The 18,219-nt window shown below is 40.1% G+C and overlaps 2 protein-coding genes across 4 annotated transcripts in view; one reads left to right on the plus strand and one right to left on the minus strand.

The window, feature by feature from the left end:
- Positions 1-87: 87 nt before the first annotated feature.
- prxl2c (peroxiredoxin like 2C) lies at positions 88-3,809 on the minus strand. The gene is made up of 6 exons (XM_085180732.1): positions 3,373-3,809; positions 2,995-3,063; positions 2,775-2,828; positions 1,607-1,712; positions 1,383-1,517; positions 88-1,276 (listed from the first exon to the last, which is right to left on the minus strand). The coding sequence occupies exons 1-6, from the start codon at positions 3,553-3,555 to the stop codon at positions 1,146-1,148; spliced, it is 678 nt and encodes a 225-aa protein (XP_085036858.1). The 5' UTR covers positions 3,556-3,809; the 3' UTR covers positions 88-1,145.
- Positions 3,810-5,930: 2,121 nt separating this feature from the next.
- Positions 5,931-18,219, plus strand: part of fbxl17 (F-box and leucine-rich repeat protein 17) — a 227,138-nt gene continuing 214,849 nt past the window's right edge. For all 3 annotated transcript variants that reach the window (XR_014877342.1, XM_085181180.1, XM_085181181.1), the window contains exons 1-6: positions 5,931-6,151; positions 7,875-8,371; positions 8,575-8,934; positions 9,059-9,181; positions 9,277-9,534; positions 10,556-10,687. Coding sequence is in view for 2 of the 3 variants with exons in the window: in XM_085181180.1 (XP_085037306.1) it covers positions 7,895-8,371; positions 8,575-8,934; positions 9,059-9,181; positions 9,277-9,534; positions 10,556-10,687 (1,350 nt within the window). In the remaining variant the exon portion in view is untranslated. The remainder of the gene's footprint in view (positions 6,152-7,874; positions 8,372-8,574; positions 8,935-9,058; positions 9,182-9,276; positions 9,535-10,555; positions 10,688-18,219) is intronic.

The raw sequence follows: 18,219 nt of genomic DNA on the forward strand, positions 1-18,219 counted from the left end.
ATGTAGTCCTTGATGGCAGAGTTTTTCCCATTTGAATGCAACCGTGCGCTGGCCTTGCACTGTAGAGCATATATGGCAGCCAATAAATAACAATAAAAATGTCTTTATTTACAATATAATAAACTTTGCAGATTGCAATGGGAATGTGACAAGGTAGTAAAATCAGTGCAACAGCTGCTATTCAGTCTTATCACTACAAAACAGGCACATAATTATACCACAAAACACACTGGAATATAAGGGTTTACTGCTGTTTCAGACCACAGACTGAAAACAGAGAAAATCCTCCTGCATCAAGAACAACCATCATCAGCTCTTGACATGTGATTGGAGGCACTGCACAATGCCAGTAGTGCATTTTTTTTTAATGAAACTGTACTATTTGTAAGGCCAGTGATTCTAACCTCTCCCAAGTTTTTGGCAATTTGGTCAGGTCAGTGTCTAGCCTTGAAATAAATAACAGACTTGGGAATGCTGGGACTGAAATATTTGTTACGGATAAAAGTCTTCTTGCTGCAATTTGTCTATCCTCAACAGTAATGTAACTTAACAGTAGACCACTGGGGGAAAAAAATCAATGTAATGATGAATCCAAGTTAGAGATTTCTGAACATAAATATTCATTTCTGGGAGGATTGTCTATAGAGTTGGACAAAGAGAATGACAAATTATTTGTTTCAAGTTTTGCAAGAACTACTTGAAAACTATATGAGACTATGAATAAAGAGTGCTGGCTGACATCGACTTTTTCCTCCACAGTCATTGGACCTCAGCCCTGCTGAACATTTAAAGGGGACACCGCAAAGGCCAAGCATTCACTGATTTCTCAAGAAGATATTTGGAACACTTTCAGATCGTGCCAGGAAAACATGCCTTATCGGTTTCTGCACAAACTTGCCGCATGCACTTTCAGTTTGAGTGATGTTATTAAAGCCAAGACAGTTGAGGGAAGAGGAGAGAGGTGTGTGTTAAGCTGATAAAGTCATTGTAATGTACTATTTGTCAATCAAGTTGAATTCAAATGCAAAACAGAAGCAACAGAAACTCATTTAGTCGTCTTAGAGTTTGGAGCTGATTGTATATACACTCCATGTGTGATTACAGCAGTGACGTGGGATGAAACACACTTTCAGGCAGGCACCTAACTAGATGTGAATGATTTTCGGCTTATTGCTGAAGTCAATCGTTTGCTGAGCTCCTGCAAGCTGAAGGAGCCAGTTGATGGGCATGTGGTCCAGGCGGTTCATGTCAAGATGGGAAAAATGGACTTTGGAGCCTGCAGAGAGGGAGAAAACAGTGAGTGTGAGGAAAAAAGATATAAGATATAATGCAGTGGCAACATTAACACATAACATTATATATAGAGAGTGAGATCAACTTACCAGGTCCTGCAATGATGGCTCCACCTTGTTGATGTAGGTCACCCTGAAAATCAAAGGCAGGACTAGTCACGGCTCTCCATATAGTCTTGATTTGGCCCATAAAAATGCCAGACTTCACATGGGGACTAGGCTGTGCTGAGTTCACAAACACAGATACAAAGACAAAGTTTCATTATCATCTCAAAATAAGCTTACTTATACACTCCAATAGTGTTTTTGCATACCAGAGTCTGTGAATGTCTCCTCTCTCTTCATCCCCAGCTTTTGGTAAATGCGCCTCTCTGGGTCCACATATATTTCATAAGGATACTCCGTGAGCAAGCAGAATGACTACATGACAGAACAAGAAGAAAGAGTACATTTGTCTGGAAAACTATAGTGCCTGCTGTGATATTTATATACACTCATCAGACACTGTAATAGGTACACCTTGCAAGAGTTAGACCTTAATTCTTTGTGGCATACATTCAACAGAGATTTTGGTTCATATTGAATTGATAGCATCACACAGTTTGTGAAGCTTTGATGGCTGCACATCCATCATGCCAAAGACGTTCTACTGGATTGCAGTAGTGGAAATTCTTATATAGTGAATAGTGAATTCTTTCTCTTGTTCCTTGAACTAGTTTTGATTATCTGAGCTTTTTGATGTGTTATCCTGCTGGAAATAGCCATCAGAAGATGCGAATACTGTAGTCAGAAAGGGATGGACGTGGTCAAGATCAATACTCGGGAAGACTGTGGAGTTTAAATCACACTCAATTGGTTCCAAGTGGCCCAAGGTGTACCAAGAAAATATGCCCTCCACCATTATACCACCAGCAGCCTGAACAGTTCAGAATCAATCCACACTTTCATTCTTTTTTTACTTCAGATCCTATCATCTGAATGTAGAAGTAGAATTGGAGACTCATGAGACCAGAATGCGTTTTTTCAAACCTCTATTGCCCAATTTTGTTGAGCCTGTGCAAACTGCAGCCTCAGTTTCCTGTACATAGCTGACAGGAGTGGCTCTAGGTGTGTTTTTTTGTTGTTGTAACAAGTGGTTATTTCAGTTACTCGTGCCTTCTTATCAGCTCGAAGCAGTCTGGACATTCTCCTCTTACTTTTCACACAGACAACTGGTGCTCACTGGATATTTCCCCCCTTTTTTTCTCGACCATTCTCTGTAAACCTTAGAGATGGCACTGTGGCCGAATTCCAATAGGGCGGCCACATGTCAAAACCAGACTCAATTAAATCACCTTTCTCCAAAACTTCAGCAAGTTGTTTTGACCATGTCTGCATGCATAAATGCACTGAGTTGCTGCCATGTGGTTGGCTGATCAGATATTTGTTTTAACAAGCAGCTGAACAAGTGTCCAGTGGGTGTATATATAACAAAATAATTACCTTTATGTGATGATAAGCGGACTGACCTATCACGACCAGTCTAATTTCAGCATCCTGCAACAACACACATGGAATTTTGGATTTGTCATGATCAATTATTTATGTTAATACTCATCAAAACTTCTATTGCTAGAACTGAGCACCTTTGCTGCCAGTGTTGCAGCTGTGCTCTTTGTTTTGACAGCCTCCAGTGCACTGGTCCTTACTAAACAGAACTTACCTCCAGTACTTCTCTGGGTATTTTTCCCAAATCATCAACATACTCTTTACAGCTGTAGCACAAGAAATTCTGCAGGGACACATATTACATAACATGTTAAAAGTCTGTAGTGATGAGAGAGATCACTGCATTTAAAAATTCACATCTTGCGCCATAACATTTATCCCTCTGTCTTCACCTATGGAGAACGATCTCTTCATTCGTCCATTTCCAACATAGCACAGGAAATTCTTGGAGCATCTGGCCAGCTACACTTAGGCTCAACTGGTATCTACTTTGAAGCCTATCAAGACCCATTTAAAAATGCAACTTAAGGTAGGGTGCCTATGCGAACCCATAATTCATCAGCAAAGTTAAGCCAAATGAAGTTTTCCCTACCCGCACAAAAATTATGACCGATTTCCTGTCTTGGTATAGGGTCTTGAACGGAATAGAAACTCCATGCTGGTCGTAAATTAAACAGTCTTCGACGTCTCTGAGATTAATATCCACAAAACAGGTCACATTTTCCTGGCTTCCTTTAGTTACTTGTCGAGTTATTGGTGAAACTACTTCAGCCATTTGTTTTTCTCAGAGGATCCAGAATTCGCAGTGCTGCTATTTTGGGAGTTGCAATTCAGCCTGGAGGAGCTGGTGCCTGGAAAATTCACGCCCATATGCTCTCTCTCTCTCTCTCTCTCTCTCTCTCTCTCTCTCTCTCTAGGAGAACGAAGAGAGACACATATTCATTGGTTAAACATTGGTTAATATTATCTTAATCTCCGGATTTAGTTGTATAAATAAGGCAATACAAAACAGAAACTGACCGGTGCGTCAGTGCGTAGTGTGCGCGCGCTGTGACTTCACAATAACAGTTAGGCAACATTTATTTATATATATTTCAGCTCAGTGAACAACATTGCCATGGATATGAGGCCATTAAAAGCTATTGTTTACAGTGTAGTCACTCAGATGCGAGAGCAGATATTCTAGCAGAAATTCCACAAACACTTTTCAGAATAAACATGATGGGTCTTATAGTTGTGTTTCTATGGATTCTAGCCCATTATGGAATAATGGGGAATGAAATGGCAGACAGAGTGGCGAAGGAAGCCACAAGACATGGGATAGTTGACCTGGATGTTAGTTTTGGTCAAGCTGAAGTGAATGTATCATACGGCAAGAAATGAGGAGTAATTGGCAGTGGGAGGAGGAAAGGAGAGGACGATGGTTGTATACAATACAAAGGGGGGTAGGAGAAATGAGGACCACTGGAAGAAGCAGGAGAGAGGAGATGGTCATATCGAGATTGAGATTTGGACATACTGGGTTAAATGCTACATTATTCTTGATTGGGAAACATAATACGGGGAAATGTGCCTTCTGTGGATAAACAGAAACTATAGAGCATGTGATATTGCACTGTGAGAAATATCAGGTGGAGAGGAGACAATTAAACCAAAACCTCATTAATATGAATATGAAACTGGATCTGGTTGACCTATTGCAAAAGGATTCTGGAAGTAAGAGTTACCAGGCTTTATTTCAGTTTTTTAAAGCGGGAAGAGTGTTTGAAAGGCTTTGAGGTTTTTTGTTTGTTTGTTTGTTTGTTTGTTTTGGGGGTGGGGTGGGGCGTCATTCCAGTCTACACTCCATACTAGTGGTGGTGGTAATGCACCAATCAGTTGTTTGCCAACCGCCTATAACATTTAAGAAGAAGAAGAAGAACATTGCCATGGGAATTTACAATGAAATACAGTTTGAACTTTACATCCAGATTATTATATATCTCTCTCTATATATTAAATATATATAGAGTAGACGTACTGTACAGTTCGGTACTGTAGAAAATTACATGTGCTATGTATGTTGTCGTTAACAGTCTCTCATCTTGTGTTATGTTTATAAATTATAATTTTATGCCCTGATTCTCTCTCCCCAAAGTGTTTTTTTTTTTTTTTTTAGCTCCTCTCAAGACCAAGTTGGCTGCAATATACTGTAGTTACTGCAGAAAACCCTAAGTTAAGATTAAGTTACATACAACTATACATTTTATCCTATTTGTGACTTTTAAGTTTTACATTTCATACTTTAGTCTAATACTCGGTGGTCTAGACTTGAAGTGTTTAATGCATGAAACATTTAGGATACAAACAATGAGTTCATTCTGATTAACTTTGATTTATTTTGGCAGTATGTGTATATTTTATGCTTGTTTTATGTTGGATTCATTATTTTAAATTCACATAATATACAGCGTGTGTAGACACTTGGCAGCTTCAGTACAACCAAACCTACAGGTGGAGCCACTTAATTTTTCAATATCAACTATTATGTTCACGAATAAAATCTGATTATTTGTTGGGAGTGACCAGAATGTACAGGATTAGAAATTAGTGCACCAGAGGGACTGCTCATATCCAGTGCTTGATGATTTAGAGAGGCAAGGCTGAGGTGGTTTGGACATTTGAAGAGGAGCGGTAGTGGATATACTGGACAAAAAGTGCTAAATGTGTAGCTGTCAGGGAAGAGGAAGACCAGTAAATAAAGTAACTGCAAGAGTAAAGGGGTTAAGAGTAGAAATTTATAAGGTAGGTATTGTTTTCTGTAGCAACCACTGTCAGTAGATTATTTTGGGGCGGTTGTCCAGTTTTCCTATGGTTAATAAATTATAAGTTTGTTTTTAATTTAAATGATCTTGTGGCGATACCTCCACAATCTAAACACGATACAAAATGATTCCCATACTCTAGTATAATTCCACATTTGTATGCATTAGGAGACAATAGCTTAATATTTTGACAATGTGTTTTCTAAGTCAGTTTTCAAAGCTTCATTTACCTATCATTGAAAAAAAAAAATCAATCCAGTGTTTGGTTCTTCTATCCCCAAAATCCTGGGAACAGGATTTTCATTGATGGCGAATTACGAATCGCCCTCGTCGGCTTCCTTCCCGCTGCCCTCTCGGTGCGGAAGTGCTGTCCTCAAGAGCAACAGCAGCAGCAGCAGAGGTACAACCAGAGCTGCTACTGTTTTGGAAGAGCAGGACGGCGATTTAGTGGCCGTTTTTCCTAAGCCCGTATCTCTCCTGTCGGGGCTCGTCACCGTTCATCTTGACCGTGGAGCTTAGCAGTATTATGCGAGCGCAGTGCGGAGTGTGGGAGCACCGTGTGAAGTGGTGAGAGATGATTGCTTTTGGGGCTATAGCTAACTTAGCATCTGGGGATGGAGCAGGCTAGCCTGACAGAAAACTGCGAAGCAATCGCGTATTTCTTTCCCTCAAAAACAGCGTTAAGTTCGTGTGAATGTTGAAGGCAAATCTGCGGCAATTCCAGGCAAACCGCAGATGTCACGTTAAGTCTGCTTTGGCGTTTCTACATGCTAAACAAATGACCACCTGTTCACTGTTTACATCTCTGTGTTTTGATTCAGCAGCCATCAACCGGTGCTGCACTGCTGCAGTTATCCGACGAGATTTTTCACGTCCTCAACAAATGTGGATCATTAAAAAACAACCCCAAACCCCCCAAACATTTTTCAAGTTATGCACAGCATCCACGCATGAATCTTTTCCATAGTAGGCACGGCTGCAAAGCTTGCTGCTCTTTGTTGTGTGCTGTGCTGAGATTTAGGCTTTATTCTTAAATTGTGAGTGTTTTTAACAAATAACATCAGTATTTCATTGCAGTACTGTGTTGTTGGGCTCTCCGGTGCTGGGTTTAATGACACATGTTGTTGCTGTCAGTCTTGTCCATCGTCGTGTCTGTTTCACCAGAAAGGACTGTCCTGATTGTTGTTGACATGCAGGATCAGGCTCAGATTTTTCTTTTCTTTTTGTGTGGAAATCTGTGCCATTATTTACACGAGCCCACCATGATCACAAATACACCCTTACTTCCAGATTAAGTTAATCTCACTCTCCATCCCGTGTGTGTGTCAGACAACTCTAGCATTATCTTGTAAAGTTCCCATCTTTTCTTGAGCATTCTTTCACTGCAGCTATGAAAAACAGCCTTGAAAATATTGAAGGATGGCCATTAGATTTTCCTACTAAAGGTTCATGTTGACTTTTTCTTTAGGGAAAAGAGGAACATTAAAGCAGCTAATGAAATGACAGGCTTAATAAAACACGAAAAAAGCCTCATTAAAAAAGGAGATAATGATAGCTGTTAGTAATCCTGCAATTTTCCCATATTATTTTATTTATGTGGGGCAAAACATTGTTAGCAAAAAGACATTTTCTCTTAATTGATGAAATACATCTTTACTCATAAAAATGTATTAAAAGTATTAGACATATATATACAACAATGTTTTGAATAGTCATTTTAAGCAAAAGAAGGGATATCCTTTGTTCTCTTAATTATACAGGGGCTAAATAATTACCCTAAGCTATGTTTATGTACTGACTACAATAAATTTGTAGTACTGAGGATGGGAACGATCAAATTCTTTTTTCATTGAATAGTTTTTTCTTCATTGTGTATTTTTTGATGCCAAGTCTTAACACTATAACTTTCATAGAATTTTCACATCATTACAAACTAGCATCCTTCGCTCTCACAACAGCCTTTTTCAGTACATCCATGAACCACCTCTGAGGTCTTGCTCTTTTCCTCCTGCCTGGCAGCTACATATTTAACATCTTTTGTCCATTATATCCACTAACCCTGTGCTGCACATGTCCAAACCATCTCAGCCTTGCTTCTCCAACTTTGCCTCCAAACTGCTTGACTTGAGCTGACCTTCTGATATGCTGATTTGTAATCCTGTTCATCCTGGTCACTGCCAATGAAAATATGAGCGTCTTCCACTCTGTCACCTTTAGCTCGGCCTCCTGTTAGTGCTGAAACATATATATATATATATATTTTACCAATCCTTTTTTTTTGTTGTTCCAGAGTTTCCTTGAATCATCTATATGGGCCATCTTTTTTCGAAAAATGGTTATCGCCTGAAGAAGAGGACACGCAAGTTGCATCACAGGAAGAAGAAGAAGAGGAACTGTTTTCTGCACGGGCCCTGCATGCTCTGCTTTATCGTCCACGGCAACAGCAGTGGTTTTGACGACGAGAGCGATCACTTCGAGGCCAACGGGTGTCGACACAACAGCATCACGGGAATCAGCGTCCCAGGTGTTGGCGGAGTCGGCATCGGAGCGGCAGCTGCCACGAAGCTTGCGGAGCGATACGCGACCCTCGCATCTCCGGAGGATTGCTCCAAGTTCTTGTTGTCACCGAGAGAACTTGCTATCTGGGAGGGCCAGGGGAGGAGCCTTTTGTCAGCTGTTCCTGCCAAACTAATTCCACCACCGGCCCTCTTCCGAACCGCTGGTGTGTCTGTGACTGTGCCCATACCTGTGCCTGTGCCTGGCTGCACCAGCGATTACACAGAGATGGTAGGAATCCGGTTCGAAGCATTAATTCCTAATTAATATAGGCTTTTAATAATTTTCAAATAACTGTATTGCATATTTATTTACATTTAACAGCATGAATTTCTTTCTGTAATTGTAACTAAATTTCCCTGAAAATCGGATTCCAAGTGACCTGTGTGTGTGTGTGTGTGTGTGTGTGTGTGTGTGTGTGTGTCCGATTGCAGGTGTGTAAGAGGAAGTGCTCAGAGGTGCAAAGGTGCACCCCTTGTAAGCAGCCGCGCTGTGCCTTCGCTGCTCCTGATGGAGGGCTGGAGAATGGAGGTGGGGGGGAGGCGGCCTCGAACTCTGAAACGGGCCATTGCCACCTTCCCCTTTGTCCGCTTCCCTCCTCCTCTTCCTCCTCCGCTTCCTCTTCTTCCTCACCTGCTGATGGCTGCTGTGGGTTGGGTCTTCACGCCGATTTGCCCCACAGTTCTGACTCGTCCCCGCCCTGCGCACATAACTATGACGACTGCCAGGCAAGAAGTTCTGAAGCTGCTGATCACTTGAGTATCAATCATCTGCCTTCCTCCATTCTTCTTAAGGTCAGAAGAATGTTTTTATTTAATGTTTTCATATGGTTTGGTGCAGACAAAGACACTGGAAAGCTTTGAATTGTTGTCTGATGGCTTTTAAGGGACTGAAAACACCCTTTTTTTCCCCTCACAGGTGCTGTCTCACCTGACAGTAAAGGAGCGCTGTCTTTGTGCCTCTCTGGTTTGTAAGTACTGGAGGGACCTCTGCTTGGACTTCCAGTTCTGGAAGCAAATCGACCTCAGTGGCCTACAACAAGTAAGAGACACAGTTGTCTACAAAAAAGTCAGAAAAAACAGGAAACTTTGATTTCTGTGCTGATTATTGTCTTTTTATGTTATCTTGCTCTTCAGGTAAATGATGATCTTCTGGTGAAAATAGCTTCTCGGAGGCAGAATGTGACAGAGATTAACATCTCGGATTGCAGGGCGGTCCATGACCACGGCGTGTCCTCCCTGGCTTCACAGTGTCCTGGCTTGCAGAAATATACTGCCTACCGCTGCAAGCAGCTGGGTGACATTTCTTTGTGTGCTTTGGCTACACACTGCCCTCTTCTGGTGAAGGTGCATGTGGGCAACCAGGACAAACTGACAGATGCAGCATTGAAAAAGGTGTGGATTCAGAACCGGGGTAGACACACAGTGGGCCTCATTCACTTATGTGCATATAAATGTTCTTGTCCTGATTGGTACAAATGCAAAATTACGGTCATATTTATGATACGTGTGAACGAGCCAGTTTTGTTTTTACCACCGTGTATATGTTAGTGCTGCAATCAGCATACTGCTGCGTGCCCGTTCTTAATTTAAGTTAACACATTTATTAAAAAAAAAGAAAGAGAGATGCTAAAAACTGTTTCATTTTAGAAAAACACTGTCGTTCAAGTGAAAAGAAACAATTTGACATCAAACTTGAAACGGAAAAAAAAGACAACCAGAGCATAACAAAAAGAAGAAAGCAGGTGGAGGACAAGGAGTAACTCAGCAACAGCAATTATTCTTCAGCATCTGTGGGATAGTGCCAAGAAATTAGACTTTAACTGATGACATCCAACAAGAAAGGAAGCCATCTTTAAGAGAGAGATAAGATGAGATAATGTCTATTAGAATATGTTTTTTTTAAAAAAAGCTTAAAACCTGTGCCTTTTTATACTCAGTGTTTTCCTTTCTTGGCTTGTAATCTCAGAGTTTATTGTGTATTTTATTTAAATTCTGAGCACTTTTGTTCTTAAGCGGTTTTGATAAAATAATCACTAAAAAGAAACTTATAGTCATCAGCAGCATTAGTATTAATATTAAGTTTAAAAATGTGTGTTTACATTTTCAAGACAGCCAAACCTTCATCATTTCGTCACGTATGCATGTTCAGAGGATCGTAGAGTGCAAACAAATTCAGGAAAGAAAATAATGGGCACTCACAGATTTGGGTTTGGAGTGTTCTTTCGCTTGGTTTATTTGCAGATGTGTGTACATATTCTTTGTGAACGAGATCCAGTAGATATGAATCCCTAGTTTAAATAAAAAGCAAACACATACTCCAGTCATATCAGCTTAGTGAAGATTTTGAGCAATATCTTCTTTACTTCTCTGTTTTGTTTTGTTTTCGTTCAATTTTTTTTTTTTTTTACCTCAGCTGGGGGAGCACTGCAGTGAGCTGAAAGACATCCACTTGGGTCAGTGCTACGGTATCTCAGATGACGGCATCATGGCCTTGGCGAGAGGATGCCCTAAACTGCAGAGACTCTACTTGCAAGAGAACAAAATGGTCAGTTTTTACTGTTGGTTAAGGCTAAGAAGTCATGCATTATTATAGCCCACTCAGTACGCCTTCTTCCAATAAGTACGTCAATGTCTTGAAGGTTTGCTAGACACCATCTATAATGATACACAGACTTATTCATTTCTGTCCTTCAGTATATTCCTTTTCTCACTCAAGCTTGGCTGGCAAACATTTGCAGGTGCTCCTTATCATACTGTTTTTTTAAATACGCAGCTCAAATCTGCAAATAGCAGGGCACAATGAAAGTTTGCTGCAAGTGTCTGTCTTGTTGCTATATGGTAATCTCATCAGAGATTCTATATTAAAGAAGGGAAAGTATCTTTATCAGTAGGGATGGGTATTGATAAGATTTTCACGATTCCGATTCCATTTTCGATTCTGTTTAACGATTCGATTCTTTATCGATTCTCTTATCGATTCTTTTTAAAAAAGGAGAACACTAAGGTTCTAATAGCTTAGAACTTTGTTTTATATCTTTTCTTTGAACAAGATAGAAATTTAGGAGTAACATGGCCTTACAAACCCAACAGTGAGATCTTAAGAGATCCACAGCCTATGGCTCTTCAATGGGGTGTCACAGGGTCCCCAGGAAAAAAAAATTGTAAATGTAAAATAATAAAATAAATATTCTTCTGTAGCAATAACAAAGTATAACATAAATTATTCTGTAGCAATTACACAAGAATATCCAGTAATGTCCCTGCCTACAATTAAACACATTCACTTACCGAAAATCATCTGCTGTGGCAAATGGGTGCAAACCTTTGACCACAAACTTAGTCACTGCTCGGTGACATTCGTCTATCCTAGCCTGAAAGGAGACGCTACGGTAGACTGCAGTGAGAACTGCCAGCATCTGAGCCAGACTCTGTCTGTCTCTCTCATCATGGTCATCTAAATGCACAGTAATGGCAGGTTTTGTAATAAGGCAGATCGCGCTAACATAACATGCACTGTTAGTTGATTATTTACCTGCCGCATTAACGGGAGAGGACGTGCAAACGTTACCGCTGCTGCTGGGTTGAGATTCACGAGTCCGGAGCGGAATTAAAAACACGACATTCATTTAAGGTCATCGTGTGTTTTGTGAGCAAATGCTTTTGTATATTTGTAGTGTTTCCTCCCTTAAATGAAATATCTACTTTGCAAGTATTGCAAGTTGCCCTGTTGTCATCCATTCTCGTAAAGCAAAACCAAACTTTTGAGCGTTTGAGCCGCTTAGGCGCCGTGTTTCCTGCCAGGTAAATGACGCTCCGCAACGTGGTGACGTCATTCGGGGCGACTGGAATCGATAAGGGAATCGTTTGCAAAAATGGCAAACAATTCCAAGGAATTGAAACACTGGGAACCGGTTCTCAACAAGAACCGGTTTTCGATACCCATCCCTATTTATCAGTGTGCATGATACATGCACACATTATATGTTTGATAACTAATCTTTCAATCGCTTTATGGTCTATTCCCTATAAAAGTTGATTTTGTTTTATATAATTTTTTAACTTAGTGCGACATTAGAAAGCTCAGATGTTGTGATGCCATCTTGTCTTATGATAAAAACACCATCTGCAATATAAAGCGACATACCTTAAACCACCACTAGATGTCGCTTTTTTCTAATTACTATAAACAGCCTTCCAGCTGCTTTCCCCTCATAGTCAGATGATGATTTGTGTAATTCTACCAGTATAGATGTGTTTTTTCTTAAACTCTATTGTTAATGTTTATGTTTAAAAAATATTTATCTTTTAAATTATTTGGCTTGTCTGTACCTATCCCCCTGTTGTCTCCATCGTTCTTGTTTCACTAATGTTTTCGCCTTTTTCCCGCTAATATTTCTTTGGAGGCCATGAATAATCGTGACCTTGATGGATTGGTCTGCTTTAAGTTTTTAACAACAGCTCAGTTTGTTAATATCCCATTCATCATCTTAATAGTATATGAAATTAGCGATTACCACTAGGTGAGAGATTAATATTGCTTCTTATAACGTTTCAGAGGACCAGTATCAATTTCAGGTGGTCATTTTTCAGATGTGAAGGTGCTGAAGTTATTTTAGCTTCCTGTCATTAGGGCAGAGAGAAATGGGCTGAGCTTATATGGGAATTGTTATGTCTAGTTGCTCTGGTTGCTTGACCTAAAATTGTCGTTAACTTTGCCAGGAGTTAAGACGACCCAGAAAGCACTTATTCTTTCTGACAGCTTAAAGGCTACTTAAGGGTCTCTGCTCCAGTCTCTCAGATATGAAGAAAACTGATTTTGTTGTTCTGTGGTAAAATGGTTTAGAATTGCAATCTTTAAGTGAGTCAGAAATATGCAGAAACACTTATTGATGCCTCTTTAAATATAATTACATTGCATATATTTTTTGATAAGTTTCTTCAACCCTAAAGAATATAAAAGGTGTCTCAAGCTGTTGTACGCCAAAGATCTTGCTTCATACTGAAGTCTACAAGTCATGGACACACTAAAAGGTTTGAGGGTGCTTGGAAAAAGGCTTTCCTGAAAGGTTTATACAAAAAATGAAAGACTGAACACTTGCGGAAATGTTGTGTGGGCTCAGTGGGTCTTCACTACATGAATTGATTCAGGAAACAGTGCTGAGATTGGCTTTTTGGGGTTTTAGTGTGCTATAAATTGCAAAAATCACTGGAGTGTTGTGAAAACCTCTTAAGACTACTTTGTAAAACTTCTCCTCTTCTCATGCTGGCTTCTGTTGTGTGTTAATGTGGGTGTGTGTTTCTGTCTATCCTAATCAATCACAGATGAGGATGAGCCTTTCACTCACTCTGATCTTTTCTCTCTTTCTGCTCCTCCTCCTCCAAAATGGAATAATTAAATTGCTGCAGGATGTTGCTGTGTGGTCTGTTCTCTCGCCCTCTTAACTTTTTCTTTGTCATGTGCACACCCACGTACATTTTTTTTCTTTCTGTCTTGCTTTCCTTTTTGCCATGATTGTGGTTTTACTGCCACGCTGAAGGGTTTGTTTTCTCTGTGTTAAGACCATATCAAGCTCTGGTGATGGTTCAAGACATTTTTTGGAGGGATGGATGCGCAACATCTCTGAATAGGCTTGTGCAACTTGAAGGACTCTTTTTTTTATGTTATTTGTTTAGCAGCATTAGTTTTAACATTGCTATAATGGACACAGTATTTTTTTTTGCAAAATCTTGGTAGTAATATCTGGACACTTTTGTGCCATTGGTTAGATTTTTCTTAATTAAAAAAAAAAGGGAGATATGTAATTTCATTCCCTGATTATCATACCGAAGCAGTGTGCCCTTCCCTATGATAATGACAGTTTAAAGTTGCTAATGTAATCCCGAGGATGGCTTTTACGCTCAGTAGTGTCTCCAAATTTTGTTTACGGTTGACAAACTGGAGCTTTCGCTTTCATTGCTTGTTAGCTCGGGGCCAAATCAGCCTAGGGCTATGGATAACCCTGGGCTGATAGCGTTGTGTGAAAAGCAGGTGACTGCGGTGTGTCTGTGCCCCTCTTCTTTTGACATCCACCCTGCATTCTTTATTGGCGTTCATCCACTATTTATGCCGGAGTTGGTATTATTGCAGCAGTTGGCTTTCAAGGCTTGTTTTCATCTTCTGAAGTGTTTTCTCGCTCGCTTCCCATTCATATTCTGTTCTCTTTCAGCACCTCGAAGGGCAAAGGCTGGGAGAATAGCAAATTCCCCTTTTCCCCGACTCGCTCCAGTTTGCCGTAGGGGGGGAGAGGCAGCCCTGAAAGTTTAACTCTGAGTTCTGTCAGTTTTATAGACCAAGCAGTGGACAAAACAGAAGTTGCGAAAACCCCTCATCACCCATCTGTCCAACTTTGCTCCAGTGTACCTTTCAATTAAACACGTTATAATCTGGAAACATTTTTGCAGGAGAAGCACTTTTCCTCACTCTCTTTTTTCAACCGTGTCTTTTAAACTGAAAAAAAAAAAACCCCAAAACGTTATCTACTCTCGTGTCTTGTTAAAATCAAAGTGTGTGCACTTAATTTTCCTGCAGTGTGACGGGGACATTCTTCCTCTGGCTCATCTCAAAGATGCCGCGTCTGAAAATGCACTCTCTCTCCCTCTTTCCCTCTTTCTCGCTTTCCCTCTCCCCCCTCTCGCTTACGCGCACAGGCTCTGATTATTAACGGTTTTAATTAGTCCAAAATGTGGAAATGTAAGTGGAATTAGAGATGACCTAACATAGATTACCATGTGCCCTCAATTTAGTTGTAATTACCACTCTGCATGTACAATCAGAGCTTCTCTCCCTTGTTTTTTTTTTTTTTTTCTCCTCCCCTTTTTCCTTTTTCGACAGCTTTTTTTAGCCCTCTCTTGTGGATATTTGGGAAGGAAAGGATGTATTTGTCTGTGGGACTTTGTGAAACACTAGAAAAAGATGAACTGTCAGTGTGAATGGTGTTTCCTGGCTATAGGTCAGTGGAGGACGGCCCATCTCCCGTTCTGATTGGCTGGCTGTCAAGCTTGTCAGTAGTTGGGTTTTCGCTGGCAGGAGGACTGACAGTGAGGCTCCACAGGTCCAATCAAACATGATTGCAGATTAAAATGTATATTGACATTAGCAGATTTAATTGGCTGGATTAGAGGCAGAGCAAAGAGAAAGGAAGTGATAATGATAGCTGTCAGTTATTATGGGATAGGCCTTTTGACATGAACCAACACACATCGCACAAAAACACAGAGGAATATTTCAGATGGTGGCAGTGACAAACATACACTCGGGAGCGGTGGGTGACTTGAATAGCTGCCATCTGCACTGGAGTCTCCTTTGGAAACTTTTTTCTTCCACATATTTGACTGTGATTAGAGATAAATAGAACCACTCTGACCAGGCGCATAAACACAGCATTACACATGCATAAACAATGTGGTGTCCATCTCCGCAATCCCCTCCAGTCTTTGTAGATGGCCATTTAGACTTCTCAGGATGTTGAATGTCAGATGTTGTCGAATGTATTAAGTCAGTTTAGTTGCTAATAGCACTGGATTATGTCCGTCAGATTGGGAGGTGGGGGTAGGACTGCTCCCAGTCAGAGTTTCCATGCTTTAGGATCCTGAAACATGCCAATGTTTTCTGATAGCAGATGCTGATAGTAATTATTTTTATTGTGTTGTTGTTTTTGCATTACAATGTTTGTCCGTCCAGCCACTTTTTCAATTAAAGGTTGATAATCTGGGATAGCGGCTGGAGCCTGTCCCAGCCGTTGAGGGTGAAGGGCACAAACACAAAGAGAAAGACGTCAGGTCATTCTCATCGTCACACCTACGACCACCTAAGTCAACACATTTTTTCCTTAATGTTATATTTTATTTCCCGAGTCTTTGTTTTACTGGGATATTCAACAACTTTGACATAAGCAATGGAAAATTTCAAGTCTTTTCAAAACTTGGCTTTGCCTTTTTTTTTTTTACACCTCAAAGATAAAAGTGCTGCATTTTCATCAGTAACATGGTTTCCATAAACTCAACGAAAACCGAATATTTATGTTGAGCTTGTTGTTTAAACGTTGGAAAACAGCAGCTGACAAAATGATCAGCACAAATCATCTGAAGAACAGACAAATTGGTAAATGATCAATAGTAGAAACAATAAAACACTATAAATAATTGAAAGTTGCAGACTCATTTGGAAGAAGCTAAGAGGCTTGTTTATTGTAAGGAAATAAACTGTGATTTATACACTTCTTCTCATTATTATTATTGTTTACATTCTCATCATGTGGTCTATGTTAACAGCGGATTCCTCTCCCTCGCATATCTTCCTCTTTCCTCTTTTGAAGTGCATTTGTATTGATCTGTGTCCCCACAAAGACACTCTGTATGTGCGTGCGGCTTTTTTTTTGCCGTTCGGCCTTTGCCTAAAGCGTAATCAGATGCATTAATGAGCACTGACTTTAACTCGAACAGCCGGCTGCACTCAGACGCAGACTGCGTCGATATGTTCCCTCTGCTGTCTGCCCAAGAACAAAACAAGTTTTGAAAAGAAGAAAGTGAAAGCGTTTTTCAAAATGCGAGTCTGTGAACTTTCCTCCAAAGCGATATTTCACCTTGCTGCCGTGTTTTCTTTTCAATATTAGTTACTGCGGTAAAAGAGTCAGGATCAACATTCTTTTGTGTGTGTGTGTGTGTGTGTGTGTGTGTGTGTGTGTGTGTGTGTGTGTGTGTGTGTGTGTGTGTGTGTGTGTGTGTGTGTGTGTGTGTGTGTGTGTGTGTGTGTGTGTGTGTGTGTGTGTGTGTGTGTGTCAGTCACAGTCTATCAATAACACAGTCTAAATTACTCTGTAAAAAAGACGGAAAACACTTCTGTGTGGCAGGATGCTCTCTTGGATTCCTCGAGTGGCTCATGGAAATGTTAAAAGTATTAACCTTGTGGAAAGAAAACAAAGTCAAGTGAATGACTCACATTATAATGGAGAAGTGGGACGGGCCGCACAGCTGACTTTATACTGCTAAACAGTGACAGAATGCCAAAAAATGACACCGGCTATGAATCAGATATTTGTTTGGGCAGGGCAGCTAACCTGTGCTAGTAATGTCTACATTGATGTAACGATGGAAGTAAATGAGTTTTTACCAACAGGAGCAAGAATCAAAATGATTTTTACATTTTACTTCACTTTTTTTTATGTTTGCTTATATACCTTTCTAAAAAGAAAATTAAAGTGTGTTCCAAGGCGTGCCAACACAGAGCTTTAACTTGTGCTCATTTGTTTTTAATAAAGGGTTTTGAACACATCAGCAATGAAAACATTAACATTTTTTGAATATGTTCATTATTAAGGCAAAACTCTGGCTTTGTTATAAACTGTTGTTTTAATTTGTTGTTCTAATTTGTCCTGTTTAAATCATTATAGCTCCTTGTACTGACTGTATGGCTTGACTTTGTTTTATCTTAGTCTATGTTGCCTCAAAAGCCTACCAGTGACAAGGGCAGCAAATTAGCTCATAGTCAAAGTCCTACACTCATTTCATTGGTTGCCTTTTACTTCAGTTTATGAGAATATCATCTCTTTAAAAATAAGATAAAAGAATGAACCTGTATCTCTTACAGAGCTTGCAAACTGCCCTCACAAGTGCACGGTAGACGGTTGCAGAGAAACCAGTTGGATCTTGTTTGATTTGCCTGGTTTTCAACTGCAGAGGGTGTAGTAGGACTGGATAAGAGCAGTAATACGACAGTGAATGAGCAGCGAGTGAGTTTCTTTTCCTCTAGTACTTAAGACTGCACATAAAAAAACAAACCAAAAAATAAAAAGGTGTTTTTAGAAACTTGAACATCTGAATAAGTATTAAAGTCACACACATTTTCTGTTTACCTACTCCTGAGAAGTCATTTATCGAGAGTCTGATTTGGAGGAGAATCATGTCGCGTAACCTGTTGGTAATGAGGCTGTAATATTTTCCTGCACGAGGATGCGTGTGTAGAATGGCTGATGAGTTTTTGTGGCCTTCACGTCCTTTCCGATGTCACATAATTCATGTCAGAATTTGAATTTTATTGAA

Source organism: Neolamprologus multifasciatus, chromosome 12, assembly GCF_963576455.1.
Source record: "Neolamprologus multifasciatus chromosome 12, fNeoMul1.2, whole genome shotgun sequence".
NCBI lineage: Eukaryota > Metazoa > Chordata > Actinopteri > Cichliformes > Cichlidae > Neolamprologus > Neolamprologus multifasciatus.